Source organism: Struthio camelus, chromosome 6 (genome assembly GCF_040807025.1).
Source record: "Struthio camelus isolate bStrCam1 chromosome 6, bStrCam1.hap1, whole genome shotgun sequence".
Lineage (NCBI taxonomy): Eukaryota > Metazoa > Chordata > Aves > Struthioniformes > Struthionidae > Struthio > Struthio camelus.
The window spans coordinates 7,471,366-7,490,484 of NC_090947.1; the positions used below are offsets into that span (position 1 = coordinate 7,471,366).

The 19,119-nt window shown below is 44.6% G+C and overlaps 1 protein-coding gene across 1 annotated transcript in view; it reads right to left on the minus strand.

Annotated features, from left to right (window-relative positions):
* PTH2R (parathyroid hormone 2 receptor) overlaps nt 1-17,487 on the minus strand; it is a 57,352-nt gene extending 39,865 nt beyond the window's left edge. The window contains exons 1-9 of the mRNA XM_068947963.1: nt 17,371-17,487; nt 16,928-16,975; nt 14,294-14,374; nt 10,437-10,539; nt 6,859-6,969; nt 6,652-6,773; nt 5,848-5,945; nt 1,956-2,142; nt 848-1,001 (exon numbers count right to left, since the gene is read on the minus strand). Coding sequence (XP_068804064.1) covers nt 848-1,001; nt 1,956-2,142; nt 5,848-5,945; nt 6,652-6,773; nt 6,859-6,969; nt 10,437-10,539; nt 14,294-14,374; nt 16,928-16,975; nt 17,371-17,439 — 973 coding nt within the window. The 5' untranslated portion in view covers nt 17,440-17,487. The remainder of the gene's footprint in view (nt 1-847; nt 1,002-1,955; nt 2,143-5,847; nt 5,946-6,651; nt 6,774-6,858; nt 6,970-10,436; nt 10,540-14,293; nt 14,375-16,927; nt 16,976-17,370) is intronic.
* Between the last annotated feature and the right edge of the window lie 1,632 nt (nt 17,488-19,119).

Genomic DNA, 19,119 nt, shown 5'->3' on the forward strand with positions numbered 1-19,119 from the left:
AGCCATGACCAAGTACACAAACTATCAAAACCAGAAACATTCCCTTTTCTCTCCATGAAAGGAGAAATCAAGCATTTCTGTAATTCAAATAGAGATCATTAATTACAAGCAAGACCACAATATGATGGCTAGAAGAACATGCTAAAAAGCCTGCTCAAGCATGAATTAACTGAAGTGATAAAACCTTTAAAAACAAACAGGATTCTGTTAGTTTGTAAGAGAAAGGACTAATCCTCTCTGTAGTAATTACTACATCCACCTCCCTTCAAAGGTAGGCTACAATTCCCTTAGAGATGACTATGGGCTGCAGCACGTTCATATCCATCTATCGATGCAGACATTTTTCCCAGCGATACGTCTTGTAAGGAAGCCTCTGTCTGCAGTCTCTTGTATCAAAATCACTTAAAAAAAAAGGTATGAAATGTCAATGGTGGGGCAAGAATAGGACACAATGCTCTAAGGAGACAAGCATCACCAACGCAGCAATTGTAGAGGACTGCCAAGGACAGGACATTTTCAGTCACTTAAGGGCACATGTTCTTAGCTTAATTTACAGAGTTTTCAAAGTATATCCTTATCCTGCACTGGGATTGGGAAGGATTTGGTTATGAGATTCCGTTTCTGATCTCGACATCCCACAAATTCAAGACAGAATTCTCACCATTTCACCAGATGGGTCAAAGAAGCTAACTAACATGCAGAAGGCCATGCAGGAAACCAGTCACAGAAATGACAATGTAACCCAGCCAGCCAAGCTTTAAGTTTCATGCACTGAAAGCCAGAGGGTGCATTCCCAAAGCCATCTCTGCCTCAAAAAAAAGGCATAAGAGAAACCCGGGTGCCTTACCCCAGCCTATCAAGATAAAGCCCCAGAGGTACTTGCTATCCGAAAAGAAAGCAACAAAGATTAGGCTGTGTAAGTAGAGGCCTTCCACCAGGATCCAGTAGTAGTTGGTGGCCAAGAAGTAAATGAACATCACTACTGCAATCTTGCACCCAACCTGTCAAGCAAAACTACAATGAGTAAGCACAGCAGAATACGGCAACCTGCCTTTGTACCACCAGTGCTCTCCTGAGAGACTTTCGTGTCTTATGTACAGTAGCATTTAAAGGAACCAACCCCCCTGCAGTATTCTTGTATCTTCAAGAGAAGTAGAGGGCTGTAGCCCAGCAACCAGCCTTTTGGTTCTTCCTTTTTAAAGGAAGACTTGCAGCCAAATGAACACCTGCAAAGATACAGTAGCTCAGCCCTGAAAGGCACTGTGCAGGTGGATTCTACCCTATCTTCGCCCATAGCCCCACAACTGCTGGGCCAGTGCAGCCTCCAGCAACCTGCTGCTGTAATGCCAGGTTTCACTTGAACACAGAAGATCAAATCAGGAGGGCAACTCATGAATAAGCAATATAAAGACTGCACCATCCTCACCTCTACAAATCCATCATTGACAAGTACAGGCTGGGAAGCAGTGACACTGGGGGCAGGGGTAATTTTCAAGTATGGTTCCTAAGCAACACAAGCCAAGTCCCACTTTTCCCATCTTGATATTTAGATGGGGGCAGGGGAATCTAAGGGAATTTTCAAAAGTACCAGACTGATTCAGTGCTGTCATCTACATGCTTTTGAAAAACATCTCATTAGGCACTGGTTCTTGCCTTTGTTAACCAGAACTCTTGGAAAATGCACGATAGCTACAGGAACCCAACTCTTACAGCTTAAAATCCTTGCCTCATTTTCAAAAGGGGGACTTCAGAGCCTACATGATATAGATGCTTCACAGAACCTTCATCTCATTTCCAAACAGACCAAACCAAGTCCTCCACTGTGGATTTACACTTCCTGAAAGCCTAATCTAATCTCCCTTCTCCACTTCCATCCACTTGTCAAAGCAGTACAACTTAATGCACAAACAGCTTGGCTAACATGCTCATCAACATCAATGATAAACAGTGCTTACATATTGTGACTTGCCCACAGAAGGAGCTACTGCAACGCTTCGGAGATCGTTTGCCAGTAGGGAGTCCAGCTCTTTGATCCCTAGGTGAGCATGTACTACTTTGTCCTTGATAAAGATGCTGATAGCTCTTAGCATGAAGGAGACAAACAAGTGCATGTGGATGTAATTCCTGGTGCAGTGCAGACGCCTGTGGGAAGAAAGTCGGTTTAAAAAAAAAAACCCTATTAAAGAAGAGGAACAAATACTTCCAAGGACATTTGCAAAACCCAGAACTGAGGAATTCTTGATAAAATTCCAGCAATGAGATTTAAACAGCAAAATAAAGAGGGTGCGCTAGCAAGGCTGATCTGTAGTCTCTCATAATTGTGGGCTATCATGCTGGTGGCTTTGGCTAAAGTGATTTAGAGTCAGCTCTGTTTTGCTGATATCTCTGTAAATAACCCCTCCCCCCATTTTTATCAGGATTCTGTTATGGCAGAAAGCAGAAGCTGCGTGAAGTGCAAAGGTGATCCACAGAGCAAGATTTGTCTCTCATGAGATTGCCATGGAGTCCAGCAAGGACCAAATTAACCAACAACTCCAACTCCTTTGTATTGAATACCAGAACTCACGGCCCACACAGGGACCACGCAAATGGAGCTGCTCCTCTTTTAAGAGCAAAACTACTAGAGCAAAAACTATGCGCTTCTAAGCTTTTTTTGGCAAGTGTTCAGAATTCCTCAAAGACCGCAAGGCAATCGTCAACTTTTCAGTAGGGGAGCTAGCAAAAACAAGCTTCAGGTTGTCCTCTCTCCATACTTTACCAGGAGGTTGCAAAACTGAGCCTGGAAAACAACTTCCCACCCACCTCCTACTATTTCTCACCCCAAAACTTTGGCCTCCCTTTCAAAGGCAAACAGCTGCACCGTCACAGATTTGGATCTAAATAATGCCACGATATTAATTTTCCCACTCCAAACCTATTTCTACTGACTATTTCAGATATAAAATTATATTTTTGCCTGGAAGCTACAGAATCTGCACGCTCCATTCAACTGGAATAGGAAATTGCTGCCTAACTCCCTGCTGCTCCCCCTAAAAACCCTCATTTGCTTGCATTTCAAGCAAGTGTGTGACATCTGCTGTGTCATTCCCATTGGCTTTGCTAAATCCAAGGGTAAGGTGGTCTGAAAATTTAAAGCAAAGTAGAGCTTTACTTTAACAAGCAGATCAACAAAACAAGATTCACTCTTAATTAATGAAAACTGCCAAGAGCCCATGACTATTAGGGTCCATCTAACAAGACCAACTTATTTAAGCTTCCTGAAGAGTCAATACCACTAATGATGGTCCATTGGGAGACTGAGAGTGACCTGACAGTGAGGAAATAAAAGCACCCTGGTGTAGCTTCTCATTAGATTGGAAATTATCTGTTCTTGTGGACAGGTTTCCCCTGAAAGAACGCACTCAAAACTACTGCTTCTGATGCATCTACGGGGAGCGATCATGAAACAGAACAAGGCAAGCAGCACCATTCAAAAAGCCTTGTTTACACAATCAGCTGGTTTACTGACACTTTTGCTACCAGCATTCCTCTGCCCCACTCCTGCTATAAGTGAAGGCTATTCCCTTTAATTCAAGGAGAAAGTGTGCTTCTGGATCAAGGCGCTAGCTTATAGACAGCTTCATCAAAATTTAGGTCCATGCCCTGGGCGGAGGGCATCCAGTTCACTTAAATACCTGCCGCAGCTCCATATCCAGTCAGCACAGACAACTCTGACCAGCAGAATAGGACAAATATACTATCTGCTTTAGGCTCAGCTGCTTCCACTGACTGAAACCACTCTGCTCTAGAAAAGACTCACTTCTGTTGAGCATAGAGTAAGTAATAGGGCCTGCCAGACGTTTTCATTTGCTCTGGATTCAAGTCCCCCTTACTGTCTTAACAGTTTGTGCTTACAGCTTTCCAACAGGATGGAAGTAGAGACTGAGAGACACTTTCCTAGCAAGCCTTAAGGGTTTTGAGACTTCCTGGATTGGATTGGTGGCCAGGACCTCCTCTGCCTGAAGCCAACGGAAGCACCTGAAGTCAGACATAGGCAAAACTCAGCCAGTTAATCTCTAAACAGCTGCCTAAGACGTGTATTTTGTAGAGAGTTCCCTAGCTGCCTTCAAGCAGATTTTTTTCTGCGCTCATCCACAACTGCCTCATTTTATCCATTAAGCATTTAAGCATTCAGGGTAAAATAAAGAGTAAACCTTGAAAGAGAGGCTAGAATCTAGAAACTTCCCATGCACACCCCTCCAAAAATGGCCCAAACTTTAAGCTAGTGAGGATAAAAATCCACACAGTGCACTCTGGGGAAACTTGAATCAGGTCAGCCAGCACCTCAAGATGACTAAAAACCCTAAGACTCTATTAGCACTGCACTATACCTGATCCCTCAAGTTTTCAGCAGAGATTAGCTTGTACCTTACCAGTTCTAAGCGTAAGCAGAGCTTGCTCCTTTCTGCCCAGTTTACTGGGGAACATGCCCAGAAACAGATTTGTTCTTGCTCTGGACCAGCCCCCATGAATTTTCTCTGCACTGGGCAAGTTCACCACGAGGAAGGTGAGTCTGGGCACTGTCTTCAGCACAGGTTTGAACCAATTCCATTCTCCCTAGCACAGGCAAGCGTGATCAGAAAAGGTTTGAGATGGCAAGGCAAAAAGGACAAAGGTGCCTCTCTATCCAACACTAGGGCTCCCAGAAGGTAGCATTTCAGACATCAGAACATACATGTTAACTTTATGCAACACCTTTTCAGAGCACTACCCATTCTAGACTCACTCTGAGCCATTTAATTTTCCCAATGCAGTGCAGAGGGACCCCACACAACCAAGGTCCTGTATGCCACTCAAGTGACACATTCTGGCACTTAAGAGTGCTGTATCAACACCATGCAGATGCAGACAGGCCTAAGCAGCAGTAAGGAAGCCATGGAGCTGTGCTAACAGGGCACCGATGAGCAGCAAGATGCCTCAACTCAAATTCAGTATTATACAAACAGGTCTCAACAGCTTCAAAGTAGTCACGGATCATTTCCACCGCAGAGCTCGTGGAACAAAGCTCAGAGCCATTTCTGCCTAGCCAAGGAGACAGATCTAACTTTATTCGCTCTAGTCCCTCAGCTCCCTTACCATTTATCTGCTAGTGTAACATGACTACAAAACATTTATATCCACGAGCCTGATTTTGACAGCCTCTGAGGCATGGATTTATTACAGCCTGGTTGCTGACATTTCCAGGTTTGAAAATACATGGAAGTGTTTATAATTTCATCTTCCGCAAGCGGGAATATTCACAGTACAGCTGCTGAAGAACAGGTTTCAGTGTTATCTGTCTCTTCAAGAATAGTCTCATGAATCTGAGACATTGTTCACATAGTTTCTGCTTTATGGCTTTTTCTTTTTTTTTCCCCCCCCTCGTTAAAAAAACAGCAAAAAAACATCTACAGTTCAGGAATACTGAACACCTCCCTCTTCACAATAGGATGCAGTAACTTCAGTGGACAAGTCCATACTGCTGTATCAAAATTAAGTTTTTGTGAAATACACCAGTAAACTTGGAAAAACATCCAGCTCATTTTTCTACTCGTTTCCCTCACCATCCACAATTGTGAAGACAGCAGTAAAAAACCCTTGCTGCTAGCAGACTGCACCATGACTAAATATATTTTTACAACAGTATTTCAAGAAAGAAGAATTAGTGCCTGCAGTGAACTACTCCATACAGGTACTACTCCATATACAAAGTATCCTATTGGCATCTCCGATATAAAAAGGATCAAGTATTTAACTCCATAAGAAAGGATGTAACCTTACAAAGAAAAAGGAGAAATGCAACTCTGCCACTGGGACTGACTCACCTACCTGAAGTAGCCAATGACAAAAATAGCCACTGCCAGTGAAGTGAAGGAAACTGAGTATCCCACAGTATACATTACATAGAGGCGATCAAAGAATTCCCTCTGGAAAAGAAAACAGGACCATTTCCACAAGTGCTGCACCAGAAGTTACATGGTCTCCACCAACCCAGAGCCTCTTAAAAAGCAAGGGGCTCTTAAAACACATTTTATTTGGCAGGTTATACATCTGCTTTAACTCCCTTGACAGTAGGCTTACCCAACAGATAGCTATGCAGAACTGCTAGTCCAAAGCATGCAGCACTCACAAATCAGGGTACCTCACACTCCCCAAATTAGATTTAAGAAGATTTTGCCTTCAAGAAAATATCATAGGACTATTATTTTTTAAGCTGGCTCTCTGGTGCTCTGAGCCATCAGCAAAGTCACCTTTGAAGACTTCACACTGCAATTACAAGAGAGACATTTTGCTGACAGTCACAGAAACTGAAGCTTTTTCAGTGAATGCTAGTGTTCATGTTTAAATCCATTTTGTGGTCGTGAGAAGCGTTTCGAAGGGAAAAAGGCTTCTTATCTTTAAGCTCATCATACCTCCCGCTTCCCTCACTTCTACATTATGTTAGCAAAGTCTCTTTGGTAGTTTGTGACTTTGAAAAACCACCATTTTCCCCATCAACACGTTCACTGAAGTGATAAAGTCAGTCACAAACAGCACAAGGGAAGAAGGGGAAAAAATAGGAAATGCACATAACATGTCTGTTCTCTCTACCTAAACTCTGCAGCTTTATCAGCACCTGAGAAAACTCAGTACCTTTTGTGAGCTGATTTCTGGCTCTAAGAAGTGAAGGCATTGAGAATAATTGGCCCACGTTCTGTTCAAGCTCTGCACAAAATCCCACGTTCCATTGAGGCTACAGTGTCTGAAAGCCACTCCTGAAAGGGGAAAAAACCCAAAGCTTTGTTAGTTCAGCTAGGTCCTTCACTCCACTTATGAAGTCCAGAACTACAGGAACTGTACCTTTGTGATTGAAATCATATACATAAGGAGGGCATGGAACAGCTAACATTTTTCCCACAGATCCTCTTGGCCAACAGATGAGGCCGTCCCATTCCGGAAAGCAGTTTCCTTCTGACAAAAAGGGAAGAAAGAAAATAATAGCAAGACAGACAAGCCTTTTTGATGCATCCTTGCTTTACCATGCACTTACGCTCAAGTAGAATTTGTTATTTAAGAACCAAAATATTTCAGCTTAGGGCCACTAAGATGATTAAGTGATGTATCTGACATACAAGGAGAGGCTGAAAGAGCTGGGATCGTTTAGCCTGTAGAAGAGAAGGCTCAGGCCATAGGACGGGGAATCTTACCATTGTGCATAAACACCTGAAGGGGGACTAAAGAGGACAGAGCCAGATTCTTCTGTGGTATCTGGTGAAAGGAGAAGCAGCAATGGGCACAAACTGAAATACAGGAAGTTCTGTTTAAACATAAGAAACTTTTTTACTGTGAGGTTGACCAGAGAGGTTGTGGAGCCTCCATCGTTGGAGATCTCCAACTGGACACAGCCCTGAGCAACCTGCTCTAGCCAACCTTGCCTTGAGCAGGGAGGTTGGACTAGAGGCTCAGCTCTCCAGAGGTCACTTCCAACATCAGTGATTCCAAGACTCCCGTTTGGGGTCATCAGCATCTCTTTTGTCAAACGCATGTTATGCAGGGGAGTGCTAACAAAGGAAATACTGCAGAGCAAGCGAACCGCCGGTTTTCTGCCTGACTCTACTAGTGCCACGTCTAATCTGTGCATTCAACTGCATTGTGCTTCCTTCTAATCGATTTCCTGAAGAGAGGTACATCATCCAGGCGTGGCTTCTCCCACCACAGAGTTGTTTTTCTCTGTCCCATAAAGACACCTTTATCTCCTGTTCTCCTTAATCCATTTAGATATTCTTACTAAGTCAATGGGTAAAACAGGCATCTTTAAATCGATCTGAGGTGAAAAAACTACGTTCACTTGTACGGTGGTGTTTTGTCTTTATGCCGTTAATGCTGAGCTATCCATCATAGAAAAATGAAACCACACTTGACCCTGAACACCCAAGCTCTCTAAAAATTGAAAGAGACAAGCTTCATATTCTTGTCAGATAAACACTCTTTGAACACAGATCAGATGACTTGGAGTGGATAAAGGAAGCTGTTTTATGAATGAAATACACTTGAGTGTAATCAGAGGTTAGTTCAGCACTGCTGTGTTTTTCATGTAATAGATATAAAACCTGCTGGAACTTCTTGTATTTCAGGTCCCTACAGACAGTCACTACTACAAAAAATGCAACAAGAAAGCAAGACTTTGAAATAGTTATGTAGAAAAGAAGAGCTGGAGGGACAGTCACCAACGCAAGTTTGAAGAAACAACTGTCCTGAAAAGAATTTCTCCAAATGCATACCACCCTAAAAAAAGAAGCATCACTAACTAGGATAGCACTAGGGCAGTTAATTTTTTTTCCCCCCTCCCTAAGAAAAGACTTACAGAAACACATCCTTGATCCAGGCCAGCACTTCGGTGAAATTCTGGCTCATTATCTTATTATGTTGGGCTGTCATTTCGCAAGCAAGTTTGCACATCACTATGTTCATGCACAGTTTGATTTTTCATATCATTTTTACCTGTAATTCCCTCAGCAGGCACAGGTTTCAATAAGTAGTTCATTTGTCACAGTTGTTTCATATATGAGCTGTTTAGATTAATTATTTGGCACAATCAAAAAAGTCAAGTGACCTTCTCTGCATGACAAATTGGCTAACGATTTGCTAGCCTCCTCTAAATTAACGCCATTAATTTCTCCCCTCCCAGTGTTTCCCATGTGCCAGGACAAAGACCAGTAGCGTGTCTTTTTCTCAAGCAGTATCATTCAGAGATAGTAAGAGTGAAACAGAAATACAGCTGTCTTCCTGCTCATTCATCCTTCAGAAAAAAGGGGAAAAACAGAAGTTCTGAAACACTGCTAGTGTAGTGATGTCACTGTGGTTGACATGGGTAGTATGATTTATTGCAGATTTCCTGTGGTTAGTATTAGACTTTATTAACATACATACTGTCGCCCCTAGCAATCATGTTTCCCTAGTTAAGACTAAATGAGTATTAGTAAGACTAACTATACTTTATCGTCTCCCCCAAATCCTTTCCCTCCGTATCTCAAGTCTTCAGCATGAATCTCTGTTCTAGTAAACCCCAAACGTTGCTCAGTATTTTGAAAACTGCTGAAGCACTGCATGCAAGCGGGGTTATACGCTGTAAGACACTGGGCTTGTACAAAACACCCACATGCAACTTTCTTGCCAGTGCACGACTGCAGAACAATATGGACAAGGAATTCATTTCTTTAGTCAGTATTTTTGGATGGTGAAACCAACAGCATTACAGTAAGGCAGTCTGAGTGACAGAAGAATCAAGAAACTTGGTAACTCAATTCCCACACAAATCAGGAAAATTCTGGGAAGACTGGAGAACTTGTGAAATGAAGCAATCAAACAACTGATAGAGAGAGGAAGGAACACAATATAACTGCTGTCATATAACACAACTACCCTCAGCAATTACTTGATGTTTTAGATAATGAAAACCTTTGTCAAATATTCAGTCTCCTCATCCCTTCAGCAAAGGGTATGGTAGCTGTGCTGCACAGAAATCTGAGAACCAGCTTTAAATTAGGGTGTTTGAAAAGCATTACTGCTTAATAGCAGGAGCAGTGAATTCAGTTCTGGCCATGTTGCCAATCTCAAAGGTTCCCCATACCATCAGCAAGGACAGGTCAGTTGCCTGTGTCTTAGCTGCTAATGTGGCACCAAACATGGGCCATCCCGGGCTGCAAACTGGCAACTTGAGCAGCTACTATAGGAACAACAGAGCCAAGATAGAAACCTACAAATGAAGAACAGTGTAGACAACAGAAGGTAAGAAATACTTGAGCTGCATTGAGCTGCCCTGCCCTCCTTGTCAGGGTGGAAGGAAACTCTGCTTCTCTCCAGCCCCTATATGGTACAGTTCCACAGTGTTCATAACTAGCTGAACGCCTTTTGAACAGCTGTAGTAAAGCCAAGGAAAATTAAATTTTTAATGCAATTTCCAGGCACATCGTGGGTTTCTTTTTCTACCTCAGACACAAACTAAAAACTTCCAAGATTTAAGCATACACCCTCATAACAGCAACCAAAAAAAATCATATCAAAAACTGTTACGTCTTCCACAGCTGCAGGGGAAACAGGCATATGATGGCAAGAACACACCTCTGGTGCAAAGAGTTCAAGCAATAACCACACCACTAACCTAAAGAGAATGTATAGTTTGATCACAGAAGCACAAGCTGAAGAACCATCTCTTCTGCTCAAGATATGAGAAGAAATAAAAACAAGTGTTATTTATTATTATTGCATGTGCATGAATGCGCAAAGTCCCTAAGCAAGTGCTGCATATGGAAAGCCAGGGCTCTCCCTTGTCAGTTCCTTCACCTTCGTGTTAGCTGATGCATTTGAAGGATTTGACATCTTAAAGTTCTTAAGGGAAAGAATAAGAACTATAAAAGTCACTTAATCTGGCACCTTACCTCCGTCCTGCAGCTGGGCGGTAATATTCAGTTCACACTGAACTTTGGCGTCCAACAGAAGATAAATCTGCTCCTCCATGGTAATGATGTCATCAGAATCAACCTTACGAAGGGGAAAGCCCACAGAAACAAGTTATGACTTGATTACAGTCTTGAGATAGTCACGTTAAGACTTTCCCCAAAGAGACAGGATTTAAATCCAAGAAAGCCAGGCGTTATTAGAATACGCACTAGAGTAATTAACTTTTTAAAAAAAAAACAAAAATGCAAAGTCACAAGGTCAGCCAACACAAGACAAGAAAAGGGTTCCTACCCAACTCTCCTCTGACCATTCCATCTTCACACAGACAGGCTGCTGCTTCCCTGTATGTTTCTCCCAACTAAGTGACTGCGTAATGGCAAACTCTTCCCAGACCCCCTCTGCTCATTGGGATGTTCTTAAGAAGGTAACAGAAACATAGCTCAGACAAAGCTCCATTTAGTTCAGAGTCCTGTTTTTACCAGTGACCCGGACCGGATGCTTCAGGAACAGTAGAAGTACAATAAACACACACAGTACTTCCCATTCTTCAATTATTTTCATCTCGAGGGAGTTTTCTGAGCCTGCTGTAGTTTGTCTCTTAGTAACTATCTACACAACTGCATGAAGAAAAGCTTCCTTTTGCCACATTTTGAACCTGGCCCCAGTAGCTTCAGTCAATACCTCCCTCCCCCCAAATCTTGGGTCAAATGAGAAGGTGCACGCATCCACTGCCACTCACGATTTTGCAGACTTTTATCATGCCCTGTTTGTTCCAAACTGTTTCTTCCCTAACCCCCTTCCTACAGGGGCCATTCCACACCTTTGGCAGCCCTCTTTCCTGTGGCCTCTGACACCTGGCTGGCTGCTCACCACTCCCCTGTGCAGTATCTCAGCCTCTCCCCTCTCGCTCAGGCCTGGCAGGCCCAGCAGTCTCTACAAACTATGCTCAACTTGAGCATGGCAAAATAGTCTCCTCTCCCCTCCTTCTGGAGAATTGGACCAATTTGGACTGCTTTGAACACACACAATATACAGCTGAACAACTGAAGCTGTTCATTGCACGAAGGCAAGATACAGGCAGAGCTTTTAGCAGTTTTATTTCAACAGGATAACCTCAAAGAAAAATACACCCAGTTCAGTACTGCAAAGGAGTCACTCTAAGATAAAAATATTCCGGAAACAATTAAGGAAAGGAAAAGAGCAAGCGGGAAATAAAACCACCAAGAAGTGATCAGAGAGAAGTGGCTCCAATGAGCATAATCCTACAGAGTTTCTCTGAAAATTGATAGTGGAGTTTCCATTTTCCCTGGTTAATCCCTACTAATTACCTACAGGGACCCACAGGCAAGCAAAGGGGATTACTCTTTGTAACTCTTTGCGTGTGACCATGGGGAGCTGGAGAACATTCTGTCCTTGGTTAAGAAAATTAGTGGCCAGGTTCCAAGAAATAAAAGGGCATATGCTGGAAGTCTCCTTATTTATATACTTGCACAACAAATGCCGTCTCCAGGCAGTACTGGGAGACGCTCTCTACAGTTAGAGCACAGGTTACACAGCTAGACTTGTGAAAAGTGAGTCAAAACTCTCCTGAACAGCTGAAAATGCCTAAGCACCATATGAACCAAGCCCTCCAAAGCCACAAGATCTGTTCAGGTGAATTTAATATATTGCTGTCACCTAGCAAGGACAACTTGATACATGTGGAAAAAATTTTTGAAGTTATGCTATGATCTCAGGTCTCTAATGAAACTAGTTCCATGAACCAAAAACTAATGAATTCTGGTCTCCCAGAGGTTTACATCACCTTGGTAGTTCACCTAATGATTCAGTTCAACTTATTAATGATCTGGACAATGGGACAGTGTACCCTCAGCAAGATCACCGATAATACAAAACCAGAAGGAGTGGCTGATACACCAGAGGGCTGTGCTGCCATTCAGAAGGACCACAACAGGCTGGTGAGATGGACAGAGAGGAACCTCATGAAGTTCAAAGGGAAGTGCAAAGTGCTGCCCCTGGGGAAGAACAACCCCATGCACCAGTACAGGCCAGGAGCTGACCTGCTGGAAAGCAGCTTTGAAGAGAAGGACTCTGAGGTCCTGGTGGACAAGTTGACCATGGGCCAGCAATGCGCCCTTGCAACAAGAAGGCCAACAGCATCCTGGGCTGCATTAGGAAGAGCACTGCCAGCAGGTCAAGGGAGGCAATTCTTCTCCTTGACTCAGCACTGGTGGGGCCACAGCTGGAAGGTGGTGTCCAGTTCTGGGCTCCCCAGAATAAGCGAGAGATGGACATGCTGGAGTGAGTCCAGTGAAGGGCTACTAAAATGATTAAGGGACTGGAGCATCTGCCACATGAAGAAAGGCTGAGAGCGCTGAGATTGTTCAGCTTGGAGAAAAGAAGCTCAAGGGATTTTATCAATGTATATAAATAACTGAAGGGAAGGTGCAATGAAGACAGTCTTTTCAGTGGTGCTCAGTGACAGGACAAGAGGCAATGGGCATAAACTGAAACATAAGAAGTTCCATATGAATATAAGAAAAAACTTTTTTTTTTACACTGTGTGGGTGACTGAGCACTGGAAGAGGTTGCCCAGAGAGGTTACAGAGGCTCCAGGTGGCCCTGCTTGAGCAGGGGGTTGGACCAGACGATCTCCAAAGGTCCCTTCCAACCTCAATCATTCTATGATTTTAGCATCTCAATGATGCAAGCTCTACCTCTTCCCCTACAGCTGGGCATCTCTTCCAAAGTTTGCAAACTGACAGAGTGCTGTCCAAAAGGGGGCGGGAGGGAAGGCCCACAGGCATACAATAGCAGGCTCTCCTCTCCTCGCTCCAGCTGCTTGTTGCCACAAAATCTACACAAGCTTCCTGTAGAAACCACCCTGCCAAACTATGGTTTGGCCAACAGGTTCAAAAGTTATTAGGAGACACACACACAAGACAATAGCTGCTTCAGGAAGAGAAAGTTTATTAAACCTCTCCAGAAGGTCATTATCTAATGATCTATCACTCTGAATTAAAGCAAGCACGAGGAATGACACTACCTTACATCACCAATAGCACTGATTAAGGTTACCACATTTACAGTGTGTTCTGTTCAACAGCAAGATGAACCAGGTTATTAGCATAATTTCACTAGCTTTTGCCATAATCATGATTTCCAGTGGAAGGTAACTTTAGAAATGTATACAGAAGAATTAAATTTTATCTTATCACTGCACAAAACACCAAGCCCAGCTTTTTTTTTTTTTTAAAAAAGAAAAAGACTAGCTGGCTCACTAAGAGATAAGTTGCTCAGCAACCATATCATCATAAGGACAAAGTATTTTATGGATCACCTCTATTTTAAGCTTCTATGACTCCACCTTAAAGGTATTTCATTCATCTGCAAAAACAGTCCAGTTGTCATTCACAGACCAATCTTAATCACAACTGTAACTGCATGCTAATAAGCGTCTCATGTCAAACTGCTGCTCCCAGGCAGAGCAGCCACCCCTTCAGCTGAAGGACTGCATGAGTACTCCTGGCCTGCTTTAGCAAAGAAGAATGCATGGGGCCAAGCAGAGGAAGCCATATGGGAAGAAAGGAAGCTAAGGTACACATAAGGCTTCATTTATCCAGAATAGCACTCTTTTCCTCACTTCACTATGGCACTTGCAGCCATTTCTTTTAATTGCACTTACTTAGTTAGGGACAGAAAGGTGTCCAGCAGTCTGTTCTGCAGTAAGCCAGAAGCCCGGCTTATCTTTTCTTAAAATCAGTTAAGAGCACTAGCCAGTCAGTCCAGGCACCAAATTCAAGAACATAGGAAGAGGAAGAAGACATTTCCAAACCTCTTTAAGCAGGTGAACAGAGCAGGATGAGCAACAGGCAGGCGAGGTCTCGTCTTCTGTGTCCCTCAGCACGGGCCATGGCTGCCAAGCCAACACTGGTGTTAAGCTATCATCATCTTGCTGCTGAGCCCACCAGGAGCAAAGGTTTACAGAGAATGTGGAGGGTGTCCTCCACCTTCCCCAAGCAACACATTAACCACTAACAGTTAGCAACAAGGACTTCTGCAGAGTAAGGCTGGTTAACCACACACCACCTGTGTTTACTAAGAACAAAAAAGGGGCCCTATTGAAAACTACATACTGCTTCCCCATTTCAAAGAGGGCTCTAACCTTAACAATGCTAAGGAAGGATATGGTGGATCTTAAGCAGGATTCGCTTTTCATTCAATGAGTCTCATCTGCTGGCTTCAGGACCAATACTAAGTTAACGATGCTAAGTAACATGACAAAAGCAATAGTTACAAAAGCATCTGATTACTAATGGAAGACAAGCAAGCATCCTGGGCAAAGCTATTACACAAAGGGAAAGTAACTCAGTTACCACCTATTTTCTTGGTGGCTGCAAAAAATGGTCTGGCCCATCCCTGAACGGGCAGGCTTAGGACAGAAAAGACTTTCTACATAACTAGCAAATAAGTAGAACATGCATACATTGCCTTCAAAACACATGTTTTGTGACCAGGGAAGTTTGTTTTTACCAAGAAATGAGCAGAACACACATGCAGAACTAGAAGCGTATTACTCTTTGGTAAGACAAATTTCAGTTCTATTTCCTAATCATATTTAAGTTCCTAGGTCCCTTTCACCTGCATAGGGGTATTTTAACACATTTCTCCTGGCTCTGGCTTTTTTTCCCCCTACAGTAGCATGCGTTATGCATTACTACATAACAACACTCTGTCTAGAGAAAGTCTTTCATAGCTGAGTTGAATGATGTCCTAAGATCAAGGCTCAGCACTGATCTCCACCACATAACTTGAACAACCCCAACAAATTTCTTTATAACTTGGCACAGCAAGCCTTTTATGGGGAGAAGTTGCTGAAGCTAGCAAAATGTGCTTTGCAGCCATTCCCATCCACCTCACCTATGAGCTGGACAAACTTTTGCACTGTTCATTTTGTCTACAGAACAAGATTTGTCTCCAGCGACAAGGCAACTGTTCACCGCTTAGCGGAACAGTATTCTGTTCCAACTGAGATCTCTCGAGATGGGTCTAAATCGGGATAGCAACATCATTATAATTCCTGGAATACACTTTTCAAGAGCAAACAGTGACTGAAAGAGATGCTGTTTTCTTAAGTACAGGGCTGCAAGTCTGATACATGATCAGATCATTATGTTTTAACAAGCCACTAGCCAGCAGAAAAAGCTGCAGTAACTGTCTGCAGCCAGCAGCAAGCATGAGGTAAGACACAGTAACTTAAATGTCAGTGATTTAGACCCAGCCTAGTGCATTCCACCTAACATTTGCCACAAGCTGGGAGTGTCTGTGACAGCAGTCAGCATATCCCACTTGAGGGATGGCTGAACTTGTTAAACTGCAGTTATCTAATAAAGTATCTTCTCTAGCACACTGTCAAGGCTGGCAAAGCAGGAGCACAATTGATAAGGTAGATCTTCCCTGCAGTAGAAAACCCCTTTTCTGACCCAAAAGGGTAGTGAGAACTAACTTTATCTCCAGAAAAATCAATCTAAGAAGTAGACATTGTCTTTGCACATCACCAGCCTGAAGGAGGCAGAACGAAAGTAACTTTTCCTTGCAAAATTATGCAATGAAAAACAATCATTGGCAGATCAAATTACCAGTTTTTCACCTTGTGCGTCTGAAGAACTAACGCAGAATGCACTAACTGGTCTTTTTGCTCATGGTCTAACATGAGCACTATACATCCATTACACTGCAAACCCAGAGAAATGCATTCCCCCATTTCCAGCCACTGCATTCAAGTAAGTCCCAAACCCATTAGGTGGGCTGGAATCCTATGGAACCTTGTATAAGGTACTTCCCAGGAACCCACTGCTAATCCACCTAGCGCCCTCCGGCTTTCGTGCTTTTACACTCAGAGGAGTTCTGCAGGCTTTAAGACACCACCCTGATAGCTGGACTAGCCCTCCTCTTTTCAAGACACTGTATAGCCACCAACAAAACCCCTCCTTTTCTCTTGCCTTTTGCTATGCTGTTTGATTTTTTGGGAGCACTGCTTTATCATCTCTGCTCAAATCGAGAGCGTGTTTTACACTTTGGAGCAAACAGGTACTCCCTGATGCCAATTTTGAAAGGTTCCAAGCTGATTTCTAAGGAGATACCTGATCCCGTCCAGCCTTGAAGGCTCTTTGGTTCTGAGCTCATACTAAAGTCTAGCCCATTCTTGAAAGAGCCAGGCCTAATCCTGATTTGAAAGAAAAACAGCGCTACAGAAACTCTACTACCGGTAGGGCTATTGAGCAGTAAGTAAACCCACATAATAATAAGCTGCCCCACAAGCATAACGTACTTCTTGGGGCCAAGCACACCAAGCACTCACTGGCCCCAAACACCGACCTGAGAGCCCACATCCAGCAGAGACGAGCATGGAGGGACCAGGACTACCCCAACGAGGGAGACCCTCCGAGATGAAGCTCATCACACCTACCTTATTTTGCACCTGAAGTCTATATGAGGCAGTCACTTCAGCACAGACCTGGTAAGAACAGAGCTGGATTTTTAAGTTTCTGAATAAGCTGTAAGCACTTGCCCTGAACAAAATCCCAACTTCTTTGACTGCCCTTAATCACTGCAAGTTCCCCCTAACTCAGGGGAGGGGAAACCCGAGTGCAGCACGCAGGGCTCCCGCGCCGCAGCCCACTCTCCCAGAGAGTAAAGCAAATCTTCAGAGGTCTCTTAAAAGAGCACCGGGCTGAGAGCAGCCTGACCGCCCCAGCCCACGTTTTACTTCAGCGCAGAAACCACCGCCGGCTCCAGGGACGCGCCTAACTTCACGCTACACCGCACAGAAAACCCGCCCTAAGCCAGCGCGCCGTCCCCGCGCCGCCTCACGAGCACCGGCCGGGGCAACGGCCGCGGCGCCGCCCCTACCTGCGCCGCGGCCAGCAGGCACCCGCTCAGCGCCAGCCAGCCCAGGGCGCGCGGCCCCCCCGCAGCCATGCCGGGCAAAAGCTGCCGCTGCCGCCCGCTCTCCTCGCTCGCTCGCCCGCCCGCCCGCAACTTCGCCCCGGCCGCCGAGGCGCGCGCGCAGCGCCAACCGCCAGCCCGCGCCCTCCGCCGCGCCCCCGCCTTTACAGCTGCCGCGCGCGCATGCGCGGCGCTCCCGCGCGCACCTGCTGCCCGTTAACGGACGAGCGGTCCGTCCTCACGGCCGGCCCCAGGGGCCGCGCTGCCCCGGCGCGGCTGCTTTTCCCTCGTTACGGCGGCGCTGCCGCGAGTCCCGGGCCGCAGCGCGGCTCTGCCCGGCCCACGCGCCGGCTTGGCCCTCCTTCGGGGTTGGAGGCGCTGTGCGTCCTGCCCCCGAAGTGGGGTTTTGCCCAGGCCAAGCCGCTCGCTGCCCGTGGCCTCCCCGGGCAGCAGTGCAACTTCTGGTGCTTCCGGCAGAAGCGCTTGGGGGATCCCAGCCTGAGCGTGGGTGCCCCCTTTTCCCACCCTGGCGGGCCAGGCGGGAGCCAAAAGGCCGGGCCACCTCCTGAGAGGGGAGCTGGCAAAGGCCTCTCCGCCAGGCCCCCGTGGCCAGCTTGCTGGGCAGGGCTGGCCTGGCACCGCAGCGTGCGGGGAAGGATGCCAAGCGCTTGGGCGGGAGCAGACTTGAAGGAAAAATATAAGCCTCCAACAATTACTTTAAAGTTAAATTGTTTAGAAATACTAAAAGTCTTCACTGAACGTTTTCCACAGGGTGGAAATACGTTGTTCCTTTCTGGCTTTTCTGGAGTTAGTTGCAGATGTTGTTTTTACATTTAAATCAACTTTTTAAAACATTTCAAATAAAAAAGTTATTCTTAAAACTGATAGGCACATGCGCTAGAAGGAAAATTGTAATTTATGACTTCCCTTGATGACGCGCTTCGGTAAAGAAACGCTCTAAAACTCCTCTACTTGTGCATTATAGCCTTGCTGAAGAACACAGTCACCGCAAAAAGCCCTGTGGCTAAAACTAATCCCATTCCTAGCAGGCATTTTATTCTCTCTCACGATGCCGCTGGTGTGTGAATGGTTTCCCGTTTGTACAAGGGGCTATCCCACAAACACAACACTTAGCTCTTCGATGAAATGAAATGGATTGCAAGATGCTTTGGCAAGCCTGCTTTTAACTCTTTTAACATGGGGCTATTCTGGAAGCATGTATGGAAAAGATATGTTTTTAATCGTAATTTCTTCTGAGGTAGCTTCAGCCAAAACCTCCTGACACAAACTCATTATAAAAACAACAGGGATTGCTTGTTCTGTGCCTTTACAAAAGACAAAAAATAGCTACAAATTTGTGTGAACTTAAGTACTACCAAGGGATGAAAAATGATAAAACTAGATGTTTTGGTGCATCCCCGTGGCAGTGCAGCAAAAACCAGCTCACAATAAATAAATTTGTTGTGCTTTTCTTCACAGTTGTAGAAATTAAGTTTGCAATATAGCTATAGTACCCGGGGACAAGTTCAAGTTCTTTCTTCATTCTGCGTTCCCTTTGACCCTGTATGTTGTCAGCAGCACTTAAAAAGCTGATTCAAATGAATGACAATTAGAAGTCATCACAATTACACGCATCCAGATATGTCCAGTTAAGAATTTAAAAGGACTTGAAGGACCAGCATGAGGAAAAAAAACTAAAATACCACTTGTCTG